The following is a 15438-nucleotide window of genomic DNA, read 5'->3' on the forward strand; positions in this document are numbered from 1 at the left end:
TTGAGAAGTTTTATCACCATACAAGCACAACGGACGGCATATATCATCAACAGTAGTTTTTTTTTTTACAAGACAGGAGTGTGTTTAGAGCTATATCTGTGCCTAAATCAAAATGCGGATTCCATGAACAAAGCTTCTTTCTTAGAACTGCACGCCTGTGGAACTCTGTTCCGTCTGCCTGCTTCCCACCGGACTACAACTTGAATGTCTTCAAGTCCAACGTTAACAAATTCCTAATGAACCGCCCCCTTAAGTAAACACTTCATCAAATCTCCACACTAACGTAATGTACTTGCAATAACCCTTATCCCTGAGTGGCTTCCGGGCCTTGATAAGTGGTGATCAATGTGTAAAAAAAAATAAATAATTGAACCATTATACTTGACTTTTGCATTTTAAACTTTAATTCAAGCCATTACATAAAAATAATTTTATAAAATAAACAGTAGGTTCTCTACAGTGCAATGTAGACTACAATGTATTGTGGACCAAGTCACTGGGGGGAAGGTATATGAAGCTTCCTCCTGATGCACCTTGGTGGGTCCCCGACTAGAGCAGGCAATATTGAAAAATGGGTAATTGCACCAATTTTGATGGCAAAATATTAAAAGTGTGGAACATTCATTTGATTCTCATTCAATCCCAGGTATTACCGGATCTCCATGCTAGTTAAACTGTAAAATGTGAATGTATTGTCATTGTAATCAATTTTGTTATTAATATTACTAATATCAAATATTTACAAAAGCTGTATTTTTGTTGGGTTTTTTTAGAAATAAATTATCTATTTCCTACAAAAATATAATACAAAATGAAACTTGAGAACATGATAGCAAGTAAAAAATACATTCTACCTTGGAGCACTTTCCTTCCTTGAAAAATTTGCACATAGTTCTCTGACGTGGAGTTTCTAAAAGTGGTTTCTTCTTCGAATGATGATGATGGGATCGCTTCTTTTTGCCTCCTCTTTTCTTCTCGCGGGGCTTAAAGATATCCTAGAAAAGAAAAATAATATTGTAGAAATGATAAACGTTTTTTTAAGATAATGTCTACAAAAAAAAAAAAAAAAAAAAAAAAGTCGAGTTGATATTTTGAAACGATCATTTAAATGCTTACCTCTTTTTCAGTTGCAGCAACAGCAAGATCCATAAAATTATCACCAATTAAATTTACCAATTTGGAACTGGAATTAAAAAAAACAAACGGTTTTTGTTGTTTTCATTCAAACAAACTTTAAAATAAGCTTAAAGAATTCTAAATAATTTGCAAATGTTCTTAATTACTCGTGGGTTGTGCTACGAAAAAATATACTTTTTATCTCAATCGCTTTGAATACAGGGAATAAAACAGCTTATGAATTTGTCAAAAATGAACTTATCAGTATGGGTCGAAATAATTGTTTGCGCTAATGAATAGTTTTTCGATAAATTCATTAAAGAGTTTTGTTTCCTAAATACAAAGCAGTCAAAATAAAAAATTATTTATAGTTCTAGTAATGCACTATTGAGCTATTAATAGAGGATTGTGTTTTTGAAAAACTCATAATTAAAATATTTGAAATTTTATATATATATATATATATATATATATATATATATATATATATATATATATAGGTAAAATTTTTAACTTTTGAAACACAGATAGTTGACATTATAGGGAGTAGAGATTTATTTTTAGGGTAGCAAGAGGATAGAAGGGCACGTTTAGAAATTTAGATATGATCTACCTCGCACACTACACCCAACTAATCAGAAGAATCTTTTACCTTTCGTCATCATCATCATCATCTGATGGACTATCATACAATCCAGGCGGGCTATCATACAAATTGCTGTAAGGTCCAGGGGAATTTCTGTGCGGACTTGGTGGTTTCTCTGATGGGCTATCATAAGAACCAGACGGGTTCCACTTGTACTCATCATTTACCTGGTCATGATCAATATATTCTAACCTCTTTCGTTTGCGCTTCTAAACAAAATGAAATTAGAACATAAAGAATTTTAATGCGATGACATCTTTTTTAAGAAAAATATTACAAATAGCAAGTTTTTACTATATTTGTAAATTCAAAATTTGTTTTAAAAAAAGTTTTTTAACAGAAACAATGAATATAAAATAATTTTTTTTTAATTTCAATTAAAAAAAAACATATTTAAGTTGGAATTATCCAGATTGTAAATTATGTGCATAAGAATTTAAATTGAATGATATTGAAAAACTGTTGCAATTTAATAAAATATGAATTAAAACTTATTTCATGAAATGAATGCCCAGATTCGAATATGGTCATAACTTGGGCTTTTAAATAACTTGTGACACCTCAGAATAAATTTGATTTTAATCTTCAGAAAAGCTTAAACTGTTCAAACATTTTTGTTTTAATTAACAGAATATAAAACATTTATCAAATTTGAAACAAACTTATTCAGAGTTCAATTACAACAGTATTCCTTGAAAATTACAAGTTTGCTTCTTTTTTTTTTCCGAAAGATTCAAACCAAATGTAAAGATTACATGATTATAAAGTTAAATTTAAAATGTGTTGTTTTAATCTTTTTATAAAATCCATAAAACAATTTTACTTAGCAAAAAAAATTTCATCCTACCCTTTCTTGCACAAAACATCAAACAAATCTGACAAATTGTTGCGTAACAATTTAAGATCAAAGTAAAGTATATGTTCAGATTGGTCTCATTATTGCCAATCACCTACGGCCTCCTCATCTATGAAGGAATGCTGTTGGAAGCAATCATGGCTAATTTTGCAACTGTCCAGAGTGGCTGTTTGGTGGAGGAGAGGGACATTATATGTCTAATTTTCTGCTGTTGAAAGCAGATCAAAGAAAAAAGAAATTGGATAGAGCAGTCTTTTTTTTTTATTTAGAAAATTGACATTTGTTTTTGCTAAAGAAAAATTCCACTCAATCATCCAACATAGACAATTGTGATGCATCTCTAGGATGCACAGATGCATATTAGGGATACAAAATACACACCTAGCAACATGCCTTGAGTTTTCACATTGAAAACAAAGAGTGCAAATCTTACTGCAAACTAAAACTCATTAACATTTCACCATAAAAGTTTTTGCATTTCTTTAAGAATCAAATTTTCATCATGGCCACTCCAAGTCATGAAAGCCTTTTGATAAGGAACATGTAAATCATTTTTTTTTTTTTTCTATTTTAAAAATAATAGGATTGTCAATTCCATATATGTTATTTGCTTGTTTTAGACTACAATATCACAACTTGTTACTTCTTGGGATTTTTGGTTGAGTTAGAAACAGCATTAAGTGTGATTTTTAAGTTTTGGAAATTATGTGATATTAAACTTGAGAAAGTGAACAAAGCAAATGAGAAAATTTTAAATCATTGTTTTTAGAAATGAGAAAAATAAAAACAAATGAAAGTTATTTAAAAGTTAAGATTTTAATAAGGTACAATATTTTATTTCTAACAAAATAGGTCTATAAAACATCTAAACGTAAATATAGTGCTTTTGATCATTGTTTAGCAAACCTCTTTCCAACGGAACAGACGTTGCCAGCTTGTCTCTGCTCTATGGTTATTTTCATGGCAACTGCTCAACTAAACTCCAATCTATGGTCCCTCTTGCCAAACTTTTACAAAAATAAAACTACAACTACTATAAACGAATTCCCTCACTCTGTCTGTGCCTAAATCTAAACACAGATTCCTTGAACAAAGCTTCTTTCCCAGAACTATCTGCCTGTGGAACACTGTTCTGCTATCCTACTTCCCAGCTGAATACAACATTGTAGTCTTCAAATCCAAGTAAACAAGTTCTTGTTGAGTCGTCATCGTAAATAATTAAATTCTACCCAATTTACACCATTAATGATTACTACATTACCACCTTGCATTCATTATCCCTTATCCTCGAGTGGTTTTTGGGCCTTGATAATGATGGCTCCCAAGAAAAAAAAATATAAACAGTTTATACCCTTTTATCATATGAAATAAAATTTTAAATGAAACTAATGCATAAAGACTTTAATATTTTCTGATGTTTCAAGTATTCATGGTTTAAAGAAGCCACTTTTTTGTCGTGTTGTGATTGAAGTCCTCATTAATTGGAAAATCAATTAAAAAATAAAGAAAACTTTCCATATTAAATTAACGTTCAACAATTTCATAAAAATGGGAGAAGTTCAATTAAAAAGAAAAGCCAATCACTTACTGCTTCATTCTTTTTACGCCGTTTCTCTCGTTTCTCTCTTTTGCGTTTGCGATGTTCTCGTCGAGACATCTCAGGTTTTTAAACCTCAACTTTTTCGACTTCATTCTCACTGACTTCAGATTTCATTTCTGTTTCTTCTTGACTACTCGCAGACTTTTCTGAGAAAGAAAATTATAATACACATATGCTTATGGGGTTTTACTGTAGCAAGTCCTTGATTAAACTCTCTATTTATTTTTTTTTAAATCATCATCCAAAAAAAATATTAATCATGCCAAATTAATTACTTTTTTTTAAAATAATCATCTAAAAAAATATTAATCATACCAAATTAATTACTTTTTTTTAAATCATCATCGAAAAAAATATTAATCATACCAAATTAATTACTTTTTTAAAATCATCATCTAAAAAAATATTAATCATATCAAATTAATTACTTTTTTTTAAATCATCATCTAAAAAAATATTAATCATACCAAATTAATTACTTTTTTAAATCATCATACCAAATTAATTATTTTTTAAATCATCATCTAAAAAAAATATTAATCATACCAAATTAATTACTTTTTTTTAAAATCATCATCTAAAAAAATATTAATCATACCAAATTAATTACTTTTTTAAATCATACCAAATTAATTATTTTTTAAATCATCATCTAAAAAAATATTAATCATACCAAATTAATTACTTTTTTTTTAAATCATCATCTAAAAAATATTAATCATACCAAATTAATTACTTTTTTTAAAATCATCATCTAAAAAAATATTAATCATACCAAATTAATTACTTTTTTTAAAATCATCATCTAAAAAAATATTAATCATACCAAATTAATTACTTTTTAAATCATCTAAAAAAATATTAATCATACCAAATTAATTACTTTTTTTTTAAATCATCATCTAAAAAATATTAATCATACCAAATTAATTACTTTTTTTAAAATCATCATCTAAAAAAATATTAATCATACCAAATTAATTACTTTTTTTAAAATCATCATCTAAAAAAATATTAATCATACCAAATTAATTACTTTTTTTTAAATCATCATCGAAAAAAATATTAATCATACCAAATTAATTACTTTTTTTAAAATCATCATCTAAAAAAATATTAATCATACCAAATTAATTACTTTTTTTTAAATCATCATCTAAAAAAATATTAATCATACCAAATTAATTACTTTTTTTAAATCATAATCTAAAAAAATATTAATCATACCAAATTAATTACTTTTTTTTAAAATCATCATATAAAAAAATATTAATCATACCAAATTAATTACTTTTTTTTAAATCATCATCTAAAAAAATATTAATCATACCAAATTAATTACTTTTTTTTAAATCATCATCTAAAAAAATATTAATCATACCAAATTAATTACTTTTTTTTAAATCATCATCTAAAAAAATATTAATCATACCAAATTAATTACTTTTTTTTAAAATCATCATATAAAAAAATATTAATCATATCAAATTAATTACTTTTTTTTAAATCATCATCTAAAAAAATATTAATCATACCAAATTAATTACTTTTTTTTTTAAATCATCATCTAAAAAAATATTAATCATACCAAATTAATTACTTTTTTTTAAATCATCATCTAAAAAAATATTAATCATACCAAATTAATTACTTTTTTTAAATCATCATCTAAAAAAATATTAATCATACCAAATTAATTACTTTTTTTTAAATCATCATCTAAAAAAATATTAATCATACCAAATTAATTACTTTTTTTTAAATCATCATCTAAAAAAATATTAATCATACCAAATTAATTACTTTTTTTTAAATCATCATCTAAAAAAATATTAATCATACCAAATTAATTACTTTTTTTAAATCATCATCTAAAAAAATATTAATCATACCAAATTAATTACTTTTTTTTAAATCATCATCTAAAAAAATATTAATCATACCAAATTAATTACTTTTTTTAAAATCATCATCTAAAAAAATATTAATCATACCAAATTAATTACTTTTTAAATCATCTAAAAAAATATTAATCATACCAAATTAATTACTTTTTTTTAAAATCATCATCTAAAAAATATTAATCATACCAAATTAATTACTTTTTTTAAAATCATCATCTAAAAAAATATTAATCATACCAAATTAATTACTTTTTTTAAAATCATCATCTAAAAAAATATTAATCATACCAAATTAATTACTTTTTTTTAAATCATCATCGAAAAAAATATTAATCATACCAAATTAATTACTTTTTTTAAAATCATCATCTAAAAAAATATTAATCATACCAAATTAATTACTTTTTTTTAAATCATCATCTAAAAAAATATTAATCATACCAAATTAATTACTTTTTTTAAATCATAATCTAAAAAAATATTAATCATACCAAATTAATTACTTTTTTTTAAAATCATCATATAAAAAAATATTAATCATACCAAATTAATTACTTTTTTTTAAATCATCATCTAAAAAAATATTAATCATACCAAATTAATTACTTTTTTTTAAATCATCATCTAAAAAAATATTAATCATACCAAATTAATTACTTTTTTTTAAATCATCATCTAAAAAAATATTAATCATACCAAATTAATTACTTTTTTTTAAAATCATCATATAAAAAAATATTAATCATATCAAATTAATTACTTTTTTTTAAATCATCATCTAAAAAAATATTAATCATACCAAATTAATTACTTTTTTTTTTAAATCATCATCTAAAAAAATATTAATCATACCAAATTAATTACTTTTTTTTAAATCATCATCTAAAAAAATATTAATCATACCAAATTAATTACTTTTTTTAAATCATCATCTAAAAAAATATTAATCATACCAAATTAATTACTTTTTTTTAAATCATCATCTAAAAAAATATTAATCATACCAAATTAATTACTTTTTTTTAAATCATCATCTAAAAAAATATTAATCATACCAAATTAATTACTTTTTTTTAAATCATCATCTAAAAAAATATTAATCATACCAAATTAATTACTTTTTTTAAATCATCATCTAAAAAAATATTAATCATACCAAATTAATTACTTTTTTTTAAATCATCATCTAAAAAAATATTAATCATACCAAATTAATTACTTTTTTTAAAATCATCATCTAAAAAAATATTAATCATACCAAATTAATTACTTTTTTTTAAATCATCATCTAAAAAAATATTAATCATACCAAATTAATTACTTTTTTTAAAATCATCATCTAAAAAAATATTAATCATACCAAATTAATTACTTTTTTTAAATCATCATCTAAAAAAATATTAATCATACCAAATTAATTACTTTTTTTTAAATCATCATCTAAAAAAATATTAATCATACCAAATTAATTACTTTTTTTAAATCATCATCTAAAAAAATATTAATCATACCAAATTAATTACTTTTTTTTAAATCATCATCTAAAAAAATATTAATCATACCAAATTAATTACTTTTTTTTTAAATCATCATCTAAAAAAATATTAATCATACCAAATTAATTACTTTTTTTTAAATCATCATCTAAAAAAATATTAATCATACCAAATTAATTACTTTTTTTAAAATCATCATCTAAAAAAATATTAATCATACCAAATTAATTACTTTTTTTAAATCATCATCTAAAAAAATATTAATCATACCAAATTAATTACTTTTTTTTAAATCATCATCTAAAAAAATATTAATCATACCAAATTAATTACTTTTTTTAAATCATCATCTAAAAAAATATTAATCATACCAAATTAATTACTTTTTTTTAAATCATCATCTAAAAAAATATTAATCATACCAAATTAATTACTTTTTTTTAAATCATCATCTAAAAAAATATTAATCATACCAAATTAATTACTTTTTTTAACATCATCATCTAAAAAAATATTAATCATACCAAATTAATTACTTTTTTTTTAATCATCATCTAAAAAAATATTAATCATACCAAATTAATTACTTTTTTTTTAAATCATCATCTAAAAAAATATTAATCATACCAAATTAATTACTTTTTTTTTAAATCATCATCTAAAAAAATATTAATCATACCAAATTAATTACTTTTTTTAACATCATCATCTAAAAAAATATTAATCATACCAAATTAATTACTTTTTTTTTAATCATCATCTAAAAAAATATTAATCATACCAAATTAATTACTTTTTTTTTAAATCATCATCTAAAAAAATATTAATCATACCAAATTAATTACTTTTTTTTTAAATCATCATCTAAAAAAATATTAATCATACCAAATTAATTACTTTTTTTAACATCATCATCTAAAAAAATATTAATCATACCAAATTAATTACTTTTTTAAATCATCATCTAAAAAAATATTAATCATACCAAATTAATTACTTTTTTAAATCATCATACCAAATTAATTACTTTTTAAATCATCTAAAAAAATATTAATCATACCAAATTAATTACCTTTTTTTAAATCATCATCTAAAAAAATATTAATCATACCAAATTAATTACTTTTTTTAAAATCATCATCTAAAAAAATATTAATCATACCAAATTAATTACTTTTTTTTTAAATCATCATCTAAAAAAATATTAATCATACCAAATTAATTACTTTTTTTAACATCATCATCTAAAAAAATATTAATCATACCAAATTAATTACTTTTTTAAATCATCATCTAAAAAAATATTAATCATACCAAATTAATTACTTTTTTTAATCATCATACCAAATTAATTACTTTTTAAATCATCTAAAAAAATATTAATCATACCAAATTAATTACCTTTTTTTAAATCATCATCTAAAAAAATATTAATCATACCAAATTAATTACTTTTTTTAAAATCATCATCTAAAAAAATATTAATCATACCAAATTAATTACTTTTTTTTTAAATCATCATCTAAAAAAATATTAATCATACCAAATTAATTACTTTTTTTAACATCATCATCTAAAAAAATATTAATCATACCAAATTAATTACTTTTTTAAATCATCATCTAAAAAAATATTAATCATACCAAATTAATTACTTTTTTAAATCATCATACCAAATTAATTACTTTTTAAATCATCTAAAAAAATATTAATCATACCAAATTAATTACCTTTTTTTAAATCATCATCTAAAAAAATATTAATCATACCAAATTAATTACTTTTTTTAAAATCATCATCTAAAAAAATATTAATCATACCAAATTAATTACTTTTTTAAAATCATCATCTAAAAAAATATTAATCATACCAAATTAATTACTTCAAGTAGAAGCAGAACAAAGTTGCTATTTTTCTTAATTAAGTTCAAAACAAAAAAATCATATTTACAATTAGAATTCAATTAAAAAGATTATATTTTTTAAATTGACAATATGTTGAAAACCAATCTTAAGATCACAAAATTGCAGTTAAATGTAATGTTCAGTTTGAAAAAAGTTAAAATTTTAAAAACTGTAAAAACAAAAAAACATTTACAAAAGGAAGCATATTTATATATATATTTATATATTTTAAAAAGTTTATTTCTTTCATTGTTCCATTTCTTCTGCTCCCCTTTTCTTCTTTCTACGCTTTGGAACACTGAATTGTCAAATCATCTTCAAGATCACACCATTTTAAACAGGAAATAAGACAGGAATGAGACATATTTTGTTGCTTGTAAGGTAGCCAATCATTAAAGATTAAAATTTTTAATCAACACAAACCTTCATATAACGAAATGATAACTTGTTACCTTTTGGTTGTGCGCAGTGCATCATTTATTATGGGGATAAAATTAAGTGCATCATTTATTATGGGGATAAAATTAAGTGCATCATTTATTATGGGGATAAAATTAAGTGCATCATTTATTATGGGGATAAAATTAAGTGCATCATTTATTATGGGGATAAAATTAACTGCATCATTTATTATGGGGATAAAATTAACTGCATCATTTATTATGGGGATAAAATTAAGTGCATCATTTATTATGGGGATAAAATTAAGTGCATCATTTATTATGGGGATAAAATTAAGTGCATCATTTATTATGGGGATAAAATTAAGTGCATCATTTATTATGGGGATAAAATTAAGTGCATCATTTATTATGGGGATAAAATTAAATGCATCATTTATTATGGGGATAAAATTAAGTGCATCATTTATTATGGGGATAAAATTAAGTGCATCATTTATTATGGGGATAAAATTAAATGCATCATTTATTATGGGGATACAATTAAGTGCATCATTTATTATGGGGATAAAATTAAGTGCATCATTTATTATGGGGATAAAATTAACTGCATCATTTATTATGGGGATAAAATTAAGTGCATCATTTATTATGGGGATAAAATTAACTGCATCATTTATTATGGGGATAAAATTAACTGCATCATTTATTATGGGGATAAAATTAAGTGCATCATTTATTATGGGGATAAAATTAAGTGCATCATTTATTATGGGGATAAAATTAAGTGCATCATTTATTATGGGGATAAAATTAAGTGCATCATTTATTATGGGGATAAAATTAAATGCATCATTTATTATGGGGATAAAATTAAGTGCATCATTTATTATGGGGATAAAATTAAGTGCATCATTTATTATGGGGATAAAATTAAATGCATCATTTATTATGGGGATAAAATTAAATGCATCATTTATTATGGGGATAAAATTAAGTGCATCATTTATTATGGGGATAAAATTAAGTGCATCATTTATTATGGGGATAAAATTAAGTGCATCATTTATTATGGGGATAAAATTAAGTGCATCATTTATTATGGGGATAAAATTAAATGCATCACTGGAATAAACAGATAAGGATTTGACCGTCGTTTTAAATTTTTAAGCGTCATTGACACACACCATGCACCATCTCCGAGAACAATCACCAGATTTAGAGATTCCAATATAAATAGAAAATCATGAGTTTTTTTTGGTGCTCCTAGTCTTTTATAGTCTAAAAATCGATTTTTTAGAATATCATTTTAACAAAAACAATATTACATACTTAATTGTAAAATTGAAAATAGTACTATATCCAAAAATAACAAAAATTAGAGTAGAACTTTAGTAAAATAAAGTCTATTGCTATAGACAACAAATATCGCAGCCATGATACAAGTCATTAAAAATATTTGTTTCACAGTTATTTTCTCTGTGTTTAGACTCCTGCTGTCTACTTTATAACAACCCAAGTTTCCATAAAAATTACCAACTTTCTACTCGAATTTCTGTAACTTTTGAATGTATTACTATTTTCGACATGACAATTAAGTACATAATATTGTTTTTGCTTAAAACGATAAATTTTAAAAAATCGATCTGTCGATTATCTTAACAAGCACGGCTTTTTTTTTTTTGTGTGTGAATAGTTACCACAACAGACATTGAAATCAGCACGTTGAGATAAAATCCAGTTGAATATTTTCATTTACAAATGCCAGAAGGAAAAGGTATGAAACCCCAATTTCCTTCAGTAATCAGTAAAATCAATGGTGTGGAGTCGACTAATTAAAATAACCATCAATTTTAAATAGGGTCACCTGAGGTATTGTCATCTTCATAACTTTTACAAAGATGTTTTAGAAGTCTTTTTAAACGATCATGGGCAAAAAGTGTGCGTGATATCTTGTTGAAACAAATAACAATTGATCTGGAATCATCAGAGAATATATGGTTTGTTGAATATTTTGAAAACTCAGTTTAGCTTTCCATAAATTTCAGTTATCTAAGGCAAATCACGCAACCATTGCTAATTTTGGAAGTTTTTAAGTGAAATGTAAATGCTGATGCACTGTATATCGCAGGAATCACAAATGATGCACTTAACAGTTAATGCCATCCCCTCTACCAGCTCTGCAATATTTCTCAGTGTCAGGAAACAGGTATGTCTGAGGATTAATTTCTTGAACAGAGGGCTAAGAATGAGAGTCTTGGAGTGGAGGACAGTGCAAACACTGGAGGAGCTGATGTGAAGGCAGATGTGGAGAGCTCTGTTTAAACAGTGACATGAGGCTGACTTTTGCCAATGACCATTTGGGCATTGAAAGGACAAATGCCTATGAAATGTTTTGACGTTCTTTGGTTTAAAGAATTTATGTAGCAATACACATAAATTGAAAATGCTTAAATTCAATAATGACATATATAGAAAGAGATTGATGTAAGAAAGAATCTTTTTAAATTTGACTAAAATTAAGTTATGACTATTTTTGTGTTTCACACGTTTGAACAGTTTCACCTCTTTAAGACCAAGTGCATTTCATCATATTTCTTACACTACTTTTTCAGTAAAAATGCTATATCTTTGTTATAACGCAAGATTAAGCAATGAAATATACCATATAAGTGTATTTTTGTGCAAGAATCCAAATATAGCACTGAAAGTCTCCAGAAATTAATAAATGTACATAAATGTTGCAATACCATAAAAATTCCATATATCCATTAAAAAAAAGTTAGAAAACTCAAAGTTAAATTGTAATGCATTTTATGTACAAGAAATTAAAATTTAGGATTGTTAAAAATGAATATATTGCAAGATTTCTTTGGTATTATTGTAAATCACCCCTACCTGCCTCCCTAAAATATGATTCTCCCTTTTATAGATAATTACATATGAACACACTGAAAAACCTAACAAAACTTTTTTTAAAATAAATAAATATGAATGTAATATAAAAATTTAATGTAAAATAATTAAAGGCCATTCTAACATTGTAGGACAGTTAACCATATTTTTTTCTATGCAAAATAAATCCTATGCTTTTTTTTAGACAATTATGTGTGGTTTTAAGCGGGTCTTTGTACGAGGAGGAGAAGGCTTTTCACTCTGACATCAGGTTACTGGTAGGGTTAGGGGCAATTATATGTAACCATTCTGAAAAGTTGGCAGAAAGAAAAATAAAAACATTCTAGATTAAGGGATTGGTTTCACATATAAATTTAATATAAAAGAATCCATTTTCAAGGGCATTCGAGCCTTTAGGGCAGTTAATTTATTTTTCTATGAGGAACAAATCCTGTACATTTTTTTTTAAGGAGTGTGGGGTCGTTTTTTGTTTTGTTCGGGCAAACTTGATGAGACCATCTCAGAAGTGAATCCCCATCAGACTGATGCACTCGGCAAACTCATTTTCATGAGCAGAGACAGTATTATTTGCTTTTCCAACATGTTTGTTGATATGAATTTCCTTAATTATCTAGAATAATGACTTTTAGTTATTTTTAAGATACTTGGTTTCCTGATTGACATGCTTCTGTTTACTTCATGACAACCTCATACCCTCCGAATGCCTCAGATTCTATCTTCCACCCTCAAACAAATTTTTAGCAAACAATTAAACACTTGTGAATTTACGTATTTACTGGTTGTCTTGTTATTACAACTTTCTGGTGTTATATAACTTCCCTAATAAGTCAAACTTTATACAATCATGTTTATTATTTACATTACTATGAGGGATTTCCAACTCTTTTTCCCTCAGAAAAATAGAGATGGTGCACGAAAGACATCTTTTTCAAAGCTGAAAATAGTTTTTGAACAAATAAATCACACACTATTTTATTATGACTAAATGAATTGCAATACAAAGCAATTAACATACTAAAATCATACAAAAATATGGCAAGTGTAATTTTGAAGCAGATTTTTAAAATATGTGTGGAAATAATGATTACATTTGATAGGACATAGATGAACACCATGCGACGCACGCTAAAGTTATGAAACATTGAAAACTGAAATAAATCAAGTGTAAAAAAAAAACAACAACACTAAACTGTGATACAGCTTAAGTGCTTCAGCGGCACAGGAACAGTTTGCAGGTTTAGTGACTTGACAGAGAATAAAGTTTTGAGCAATCACTTTTCTCGAATAAAAAGTTATGAAGCTTGTTTCAAAATGGTTGTAAATCTTGAAACATTTTCAGCTAAGTAAATTCGAATCTCAAGAAATAAAACCTGTGATGTTTCAGTGATCAGACAAGACTGCTGTTTATTGCCCCCACAAGTGTCATAGTAAAATAGGTGTTTATGACGGATACATCGTTGTTGGTGACAAATACCCCCCTCTCCATGGTGCTTAATGCTTCAGGTTTCCCTATCCAATTCCTGCAAAAAGACGTTGGCTCATGACTTCCATCTCACAACAGAAGAGGTGGGGAATCAGCTAAGAAAAGAAAAATTAACTTTCTACCTCTGGGTAAAACAATGAGTTGTTTATAGAATAGACATTTCCTAAATAACTCACAAAATGTGTTGATATGGCATAAACGAAATAAAAATGATTCAATCAAAAAACATTTTTTTTTAAATTAGCCATGTTTACTTACCACTACATTCGTCGTCATCTCTAGGACGCTTCCCAAAGAATAAATCATCTTCTTCGCTTGCAATTTCTCCATCTTCCAAGATTTCACCATCTTCTGGTTCTTCTCTGCTACCTCTTTTCTCTTTCTCAACTTTTTTCTCTTGACTGCAAAATCTTTCCTCATGCCTTGCTCCATTCTCGGAAACGGATTGCGCACGGTTTATATTGTCCGTCAAGCTCTTATGCACCATCTTAGAATTCCCAGCATTGTTTCTGCTGCTCTCACCAACATCTTTGTCATGCAATACAGAAAACGACTTCATGGCTGTTGACCCGTCTTCGGCCGTGTTCGGATTAACTGAATCTGGTAACATATTAGGGGTTTTTGCCGAACGACTTAGGAAGCCGCCAGAAACACTAGAACTTGTTGCTTTATCCACATCATTTAATTCAATTGATAACGTGCCGTTATCGGTAAGATATTCTTGTTCATCATCCGTCATCACTTCATCATCCATTGCACGACATAACAGAGCAAAATTCACTCCTGTTAAAAAAATAAAAAAATAATATATCATAAAAAGAATTTAATCTGCTGCTTACAATTAAGTGTTTAATGGTAATTTAATACAATAATAAAGATGAGTTCTTCAGTCTTTAACAGACTATGGATACCCACAAAGGGGTGCTTGCGCATGAAAGTCTTGTGGCAGGAGATGCGCAATCTCCAACCTCACCTCTCCTGAGTCGACAATGTTAAATACCAGTAGCAAGTGAAGTGTATGTACAGGACTGGAAACAAATGCCGAGATAAGCAGAGAGCACATACAGTGCCTAGAATTCCCATTGGTCACCCATCTGGTACTAACCAGGCTCAACG

General features: G+C 25.4%; 1 protein-coding gene across 3 annotated transcripts in view; it reads right to left on the minus strand.

The window, feature by feature from the left end:
• Positions 1 to 14719, minus strand: part of LOC145277042 (uncharacterized) — a 52937-nt gene extending 38218 nt beyond the window's left edge. For 2 of the 3 annotated variants that reach the window (XM_080128678.1, XM_080128676.1), the window contains exons 1-5: positions 14581 to 14719; positions 4207 to 4364; positions 1769 to 1971; positions 1117 to 1183; positions 851 to 995 (exon numbers count right to left, since the gene is read on the minus strand). In XM_080128678.1, the coding sequence (XP_079984804.1) occupies positions 851 to 995; positions 1117 to 1183; positions 1769 to 1971; positions 4207 to 4275 (484 nt within the window). In that variant the 5' untranslated portion in view covers positions 4276 to 4364; positions 14581 to 14719. The remainder of the gene's footprint in view (positions 1 to 850; positions 996 to 1116; positions 1184 to 1768; positions 1972 to 4206; positions 4365 to 14580) is intronic. The other variant, XM_080128677.1, reaches the window with a different exon arrangement.
• Between the last annotated feature and the right edge of the window lie 719 nt (positions 14720 to 15438).

This window comes from Euprymna scolopes, chromosome 5 (assembly GCF_053919585.1).
Source record: "Euprymna scolopes isolate OS-2025 chromosome 5, ASM5391958v1, whole genome shotgun sequence".
NCBI lineage: Eukaryota > Metazoa > Mollusca > Cephalopoda > Sepiida > Sepiolidae > Euprymna > Euprymna scolopes.